The sequence below is a fragment of the Mandrillus leucophaeus genome, unplaced genomic scaffold, assembly GCF_000951045.1.
Source record: "Mandrillus leucophaeus isolate KB7577 unplaced genomic scaffold, Mleu.le_1.0 Scaffold389, whole genome shotgun sequence".
NCBI classification, from domain to species: Eukaryota; Metazoa; Chordata; class Mammalia; order Primates; family Cercopithecidae; genus Mandrillus; species Mandrillus leucophaeus.
Window position 1 is genome coordinate 980,627 of NW_012104131.1, and position 8,221 is coordinate 988,847.

General features: G+C 36.1%; 1 protein-coding gene across 2 annotated transcripts in view; it reads left to right on the forward strand.

Annotated features, from left to right (window-relative positions):
* Positions 1–8,221, forward strand: part of SCN9A (sodium channel, voltage gated, type IX alpha subunit) — a 201,476-nt gene that overhangs the window by 94,454 nt on the left and 98,801 nt on the right. For both annotated transcript variants that reach the window (XM_011990984.1, XM_011990983.1), the window contains exons 8-9: positions 3,184–3,247; positions 4,508–4,649. In XM_011990984.1, coding sequence (XP_011846374.1) covers positions 3,184–3,247; positions 4,508–4,649 — 206 coding nt within the window. The remainder of the gene's footprint in view (positions 1–3,183; positions 3,248–4,507; positions 4,650–8,221) is intronic.

An 8,221-nucleotide genomic window follows, 5' to 3' on the forward strand; every position in this document is an offset into this window, starting at 1 on the left:
GGGGTTTCACCGTGTTAGCCAGGATGGTCTCGATCTCCTGACCTCGTGATTCACCCGCCTCGGCCTCCCAAAGTGCTGGGATTACAGGCGTGAGCCATGGCGCCCGGCCATGATTCATTCTTTATCTTTCAGAATCATCCCACTTTTGAATGTGCACAAGCAATATTTCATTCTTCTTTGCATTCATTTTTTCCCTTTTTAAAAGACATTAACCTTAAATCTTCTTGAAGCCAACCATCTTAATAATTTAATGTCTAGTTGTTTAGAAATTATTGTAAAGTTTTCTAGAAACCTAGAGTGAACTACTTGCATTGCTTTACCTTTCATCATTCTTGTACTGTGTTAAATACAGTAGTGCAGCAGTGTGCTAATACAGACAGCTCCAGAGCCCATTCATATAATTTGGCTCCTCAGTGGTTGATAAACATGAACCAGAGTTAGTTTAAAGGATAATTCTAAAGTAATCCATCCTTAATAAAATACTTCGGATGTTTATGTATGCAAAATTGCATCTTATCCTCCCCCATACTCACTCTACCAGGCCCATCCTTCCCAAGGTTCAGGAGGGTTTTCAGGAAAGCTTTTCATGCACATTTTCACCTACATTTGCACCTCAAACTATGATCCTTTATTGTTTTATCTGTGTCTTCTAAGTAAGATAAAATGATGATGTGTAAGTCAATCAATAGTATTATCTCAAATTGTATACTAGTTTAATTATAATAACTCCCGTTTTTGAGCAGCTAGTACAGAATGTGTGGATCACAGTATCAAGTGGTTTACATGCAATATCCTATTTATACTATTTAACAACTTTATAAAGTAGGTATTCTTATACATATTTTACAGATGCAGCAGCTAAGGCTTAATGGCTTAAAGATAATTCACTTACTTAAGAAGGGATAGAAGCAACATTCAAATCCAAGAATATCTGATTTCATAGTCTTTCTTCCATGATTACTCCAAAAGTCTCCTAATAATCAGATTTTTTATTTGACCTGAGTAAAATAGGAAGTCAAGTTCTTATTAAGTAGAATAGATATTTAAGAGAGATGACAAAAGGTGTTTTAGTCACTTAAACGTTTACTATACAAGGGTAGATCTACCTGATGTAAATGACGAGTTGATGGGTGCAGCACACCAACATGTACAACATATAATTTGCACAAGTATACATATGTAACAAACCTACAGGTTGTGCACATGTACCCTAGAACTTAGTATAATAATAATTTAAAAAAAGGATAGATCTGCCTCCAGTCTTAGCAACAAGCCTTAACAGCAAATGACAGAAGAGTTGATGAGAACTTTTACTACTAAAAATTAGCACAAAGGGTAACATGAAAGGTGAAAAATGGAAAATATACATTGATTACATTGTCATCTCCTCAACACCTAGAATTAGTAGGTCCTAAATAAGTATGGACTGGTGAATGAAAAGTAAGAGAAGTTCAGAAAACAAATTTTATTCATTTATATACTGCCTTACTGAGTCTGCCTCTTATGGAGTATTTTGGGACTCAGTCAGGGGCTCTCTTCCTGCTCTTCCCTTTCCCTCAACTCCCATTTCCTCCTCTTCCCTCCCTACCCCCTTCCTTCTCCTCTATTCCCCTATTTTCCCTTCTCTTCCCTTCCTTTTCCTTTTCTAGCTACAAACTTTCTCTCCAGGTAAATTCATCAATCCTCATGGCCTTGATAGTTGTATATTAGATGATAACTCTCATCTTTATATTTCCAGCCTTGATAGCTCTACTGATGTCCAGAATCTCATATCAACCCAGCTGCTTACTTGAAAAATGTAATACCCAACAATCATCCCAAACAAAGCATGGCTGAAACAGAACTCCTGGTTTTTCTCCAGACCTCTTCTTGCTGCAGTTTTCCTCTACTCAGCAATAGGCACTACCAACTCCCCTGCTGATAGATCCTGTGTCTTCTCTTTTGCACACACCCTGCATGCTCTCCATCAGAGGTTCCTGTCCATTCTCCTTTCATTCCCTTCTCTCTACGTCCACAGCTATTCTCTGAGTTGTAGCCATGTCCTGTCTCACTATTGTCACCTAACTGGTCTCCTTGCCTCCACATCTGCTTCTCTATAGCCCACTGCCCACAGAGTAACCACAGTGACATTTTTAAATGTCAGTAATATCCCATATTTCTATTTCCCACTTCTATTACATTGATGTACCACATAACAATGTTTTAGTCAATAGTGGACCACATATATAATGATCTCATAAGATTCTAATACTGTATTTTTTACTGTACCTTTTCTGTGTTTAGATACACACTTTCCGTTGTATAACAGTTGCCTACAGTATTGAGTACAGTAGCCCACTCTACAGGTTTGCAGCCCAGGAGCAATAGGCTATACCACATAGCCTAGGTTTATGGTAGCCTATACCATCTAGGTTTGTATAAGTGCACCCTAGGAGGTTTGCACAAGGATGAAACGTCCTAATGATGCATTTCTCAGATTGTATCACAGTCATTATGTGACACCTGACTGTACCTTTAATCATACTTAAAATCCAAACTCATTTCAATGATATGCAAATTCTGACATGATCTGGCCCCTGCCTACCTCTGCCATCACAATCCTCCCTCTCACCACACTGTAGCCACGCTACACTGTAGCCACATCTTGCTGGCTTTTCCACATACCAACTTCATCTCTGCCTTAGGACTTTAGCTTTTGCTCTTCCCCCAGCCCAAATAGCTCTTCACCAGTCTTTTCATGGCTGTCTTCCTTGTCACATTTAGATCTTAGTTTAAATATCATCTCCTTAGAAAGACCTTCCCTGACTGCAGCCTACCACATTGCCTTAATTTATTTTCTTTAGATCATTTATTACTATCTGAAAATATCTTGTATATTTATTTATTTACTTAAGTTTTTATCCAACCACAACCTCCACCCTCACCTAAACATAAAGGAGGCCTCATAAAACTAATGATTTTATTCATCATGTTTATTGTCATATTTATTGCCTAGCCTATAAGATATTAGAAATAAATATTTGAGGGAGAATATATGAGAAAATAGTAAACAAATGGATGCATGTTGCCTGGTTCCAGGCCTGAATTTCTAGATAATTGTCTATATCAATTGATTTGCCTGCTTTATCATAATCACAGATTAAACTCTGTAATGTTATAACTGTTGACATTCTTCTTCAACAGAATACTTTTATTACTTGGAGGGATCCAAAGATGCTCTCCTTTGTGGTTTCAGCACAGATTCAGGGTATGTAATATTTGTTTTCTCTTTAGTCTAAAGGCTGAAAGAGAAGGAAAAGAATGTTCAATCAGTTTGCAAATTAGTCTTTGATTCTATATTGCTTTTTATATATTTCATGGTTTTATTTGTCTCATTCTGTCCCACAAGAAATCCAGTCTTTAAAATATTCACAGTTAATACATACTCTTGAAAGCAAGACTTTGAAATAGTGCTTGAATTAACACAAGACAGAAGTCACATAAATCTTAAGAAGGTAGAAAATGTTACTTCTAGAAAACACCAAAAGTTGGTTGGATAGTTTCAGGTCTTTCTTCTTTCTGGAAAAAGAAGAGTCACAAAATCAACTTTTCTTTCTACTCCCAAGTTCCACTCATTCTCCAATTAAATGTGACTCATAGGTGACTGAATGTTGTTTTGGCAACTCTAAGCAAAGGTATTCCTTGGACTTGGGTACATATATTTTAAAAATATTGTGTATATAAGAATATTGTATATATCCAACTGTCCATATTGCTGCTTCTCTCTTACACCAGCTTCATTTTGTAGCGTTAGCTGCATTAGCTCTTGCTTTTCCCCCTAAGCAGATATCTCTTCATCAGTCTCTGTGTACACTGGAAACATAGGAATAAACCGGATAAGGTTGCTGTTCCCAGAAGAATCTCAGAGTATTGTATTTATTTAATGGCATCAGGAAAAATCAGTCCACCAATTTTAGAAAGAAAAAAGTCTTAAAGCTACAAATTTTTATGAACTTAGATAATTACTATATTTTGACTATTATTGATTCTAATCCATTCCAAGAATTATACAGAAAGAAAGAGCTTTGGTAGCAGCCTACGTATCAATATTTACTGATCCAAGAACTATTACAAAACATCTATTGAAAGTTTCCATGTTTTAATGATGATAATGCTAATGGCAGCTATGGTTTATTAAATACTTTCTATGTGCAGGAAGTAAGCTAAGTAATTTGTACACATTATCTTATTTAAACTTATTACAAATCTTATTTTCTTGAGGTAGATGTTATTACCCTATTTTCACAGACAGACTTGTGCCTTGAAGAATTTGGTAAAGTCACTATAAGTAGTCAGTAGTAGAGTGTGATTCAAAACCAATTTGTCCTGGCTCCAAATCGTGTATTCTTAATCATTATTCAATGTTGTCCCCCTATAGAAGAAACCTTGAATTTGTAACTTTTCACTAAGGCTATTTAGCTTGTGTCCTGAAGACACTCTCACCTATAATGTTCTTTTTCATGTGTAGCCAATGTCCAGAGGGGTACACCTGTATGAAAATTGGCAGAAACCCTGATTATGGCTACACGAGCTTTGACACTTTCAGCTGGGCCTTCTTAGCCTTGTTTAGGCTAATGACCCAAGATTACTGGGAAAACCTTTACCAACAGGTGAGTGCCAAGAGAAACATGCATTGTATTTTTGAATGGCATATGTATCTAGTGTATGTTAATAGCCTATATTAGGAGGATTTTTATTTATTTGAGAATGGAGGAAACTCTATTATCTTATTACTAAAATTATAAGTGTTTTACTCCCATAACTAATAATATGGATAGTTCTTGAATCGTAAATAATTTTCTTATCTTTTCTGGGCATATTTAATCTCTAGATCTTTCCCCTTCCTGAGTATATTATCCCATGGGGTCCTAGTTAAGTACCGGGACATACTGCAATGTTTTCTCAAGCTGCTCCTGCACATGTACTGTTTTCCATGCATGCTTGGGATGGCCTGAAGAGAAGAGGCTCTCTGACGTTCACCTGCTCACCATGTTTTATTTTTGAACTCTTATTTACAGTTAAAGATTCAATTCATTTCTTTAAGTTTTTCTCTCCCAAATCAACTGCTCCCAACTGTAGACTTCCATGACTTTTTGTATATTCTTCTGTTTATATCATTGATCTCTCGTACTGTAAGTGTTAATTCACATGGCCATTTCCTCTAACTTGAATGTGAACCTGTTGGGGCTGTGGTCTCTATTTACTTGTATATTCTCAGCAGCCAACCCAAAAGGAAGGAGAGCAAAATGATTATTCTATATTATGCATAACAATGATACACTTTTATCAGAATAGTTGCAGATTTGTCTTTTTTTTCTTTTTTGGCCTATTTTATATTTCTTTATTTCCAAGAATATTATAAATGAATTCAGAAATTATGTAAGATGCACTTTACAGCAAAAACGGGGTGCAAATATTTTTTAAATAGGCAACAAGTGGTCACCTTTACTCAAAGAAACACAAGTAAAAAAATTAAAATAATTTTTCATCAGAGGTAAGACTTACTTTTCATTTAATATCTGTTTATACTATTCTAAATTCACTTTAAAATGCTTTGTATGATAAAAGTATATTATACAATTATTAATATAAATGCTAATTATCTTGTAAATTTGTTTAAGTTACTTATAGATTCTCAATATTAGACCTTTGTCAGATGGGTAGATTGCCAAATTTTTCTCCCATTCTATAGTTTGCCTGTTTACTCTGATGTTAGTTTCTTTTGCTGTGCAGAAGCTCTTTAGTTTAGTTATATCACATTTGTCAATTTTGGCTTTGGTTGCAATTGCTTTTGGTGTTTTTGTCATGAAGTCTTTGCCCATGCCTATTTCCTGAATGGTATTGTCTAGGTTTTCTTCTAGGGTTTTTATGGTTTGGGGTTTTACATTTAAGTCTTTAATCCATCTTGAGTTAATTTTTGTATAAGGTGTAAGGAAGGAGTCCAGTTTCAGTTTTCTGTGTATGGCTAACCAGTTTCCCCAGCACCATTTATTAAATAGGGAATCCTTTCCACATTGCTTGTTTTTGTCAGGCTTGTTGAAGATCAGATGCTTGTAGAAGTGTGGTGTTGTTTCTGAGGTCTCCGTTCTATTCCATTGGCCTATATGTCTGTTTTGGTAGCAGTACATGTTGTTTTGGTTACTGTAACCTTATAGTATAGTTTGAAGTCAGGTAGGGTGATGCCTCCAGCTTTGTTCTTTTTGCTTAGAATTGTCTTGGCTATATGTGCTCTTTCCTGGTTTCATATGAAATTTAAAGTAGTTTTTTTCTAATTCTGTGAAGACGTCAATGTAGTTTGATGGGAACAGCATTGAATCTATAAATTACTTTCAGCAGTATGGCCATTTTCATGATAATGAGTCTTCCTATCCATGAGTATGGAATGTTTTCCCATTTGTTTGTGTCCTATCCTGTTTCTTTGATTAGTGACTTGCAGTTCTTCTTGAAGAGGTCTTTCATAACCTTTGTAGGCTGTATTCCTAGGTATTTTATTCTCTTTATAGCAATTGTGAATGGGAGTTCATTCATGATTTTGCTCTCTGCTTGTCTATTGATGGTATATAGGAATGCTTGTGATTTTTGCACATTGATTTTGTATCCTGAGACCTTGCTGAAGTTGCTTATCAGTTTAAAGAGTTTGGGGGCTGAGATGATTGGGTTTTCTAAATATAGAATCATGTCATTTGCAGAGACAAATTGACTTCCTGTCTTCCTATTCGAATACCCTTTATTTCTTTCTCTTGTCTGATTGCTCTGGCCAGAAATTCCAACACTATGCTGAATAAGAGTGGTGAGAGAGGGCATCCTTGTCTTGTGCCAGTTTTTAAAGGGAATGTTTCTAGCTTTTTCCGATTCAGTATGATATTGGCTATGGATTTTTCATAAATAGCTCTTATTTTGAGATGTGTTTCATCAATACCTACTTTATTGATAGTTTTTAACGTGAATGGATGTTGAATTTCACTGAAGACCTTTTCTGCATCTATTGAGATAATCATGTGGTTTCTGTCATTGGTTCTGTTTATGTGATGGATTACATTTATTGATTTGCATATATTGAACCAGCCTCTCATCCCATCAAAAAGTGGGCAAAGGATATGAACAGACACTTCTCAAAAGAAGATATTTATGTGGCCAAAAAACATGAAAAAAAGCTCAACATCGGTGATCATTAAGAAATGCAAACCAAAACCACAATGAGATACCATCTCAAGTCCGTCAGAATGGTGTTGTTAAAAAGTCAAGAAACAATAGATGCTGGTGAGGCTGTGAAGAAATAGTAGCGCTTTTACACTGCTGGTGGAAGTGTAAATTAGTTCAACAGTTTTGAAGACAGTGGGGCAATTCCTCAAGGACCTAGAACCGGAAATATCATTTGACCTAGCAATCCCATTACTGGGTATATACCCAAATGAATATAAATCATTCTACTACAAAGACACATGCACATGTATGTTTATTGCAGTACTATTTGCAATAGCAAAGAGATGGAATCAACCCAAATGACCATCAATGTTAAACTGTATAAAGAAAATGTGGTACACATACACCATGGAATACTATGCAGCCATAAAAAAAAGAATGAGATCATGTCCTTTGCAGGGACACGGATGAAGCTGGAAGCCATCATCCTCAGCAAACTAATACAGGAAGAGAAAACCAAACACTGCCTATTCTCACTCATAAGTGGGAGTTGAAAAATTTGAACACATGGACACAGGGAGGGGAAAAACACACACTAGGGCCTGTCGGGGGGTGGGAGGCAAGGGGAGGGAGAACATTAGGACAACTACCTAATGTATGCAGGTCTTAAAACCTAGATAATGTGTTGATAGGTGCAGCAAACCACTATAGCACATGTATACCTATGTAACAAACCTGCATGTTCTGCACATGTATCCCAGAACTTAAAGTAAACGTGTGAAAAAAAGCTCATCATCACTGGCCATTAGAGAAATGCAATTCAAAACCACAATGAGATACCATCTCATGCCAGTTAGAATGGTGATCATTAAAAAGTCAGGAAATAACAGATGCTGGAGAGGATGTGGAGAAATAGGAATGCTTTTAAACTGTTGGTAGGAGTGTAAATTTGTTCAACCATTGTGGAAGACAATGTGGCAATTCCTCAAGGATCTAGAACTAGAAATACCATTTGACCCAGCAATCCCATTACTGGGTA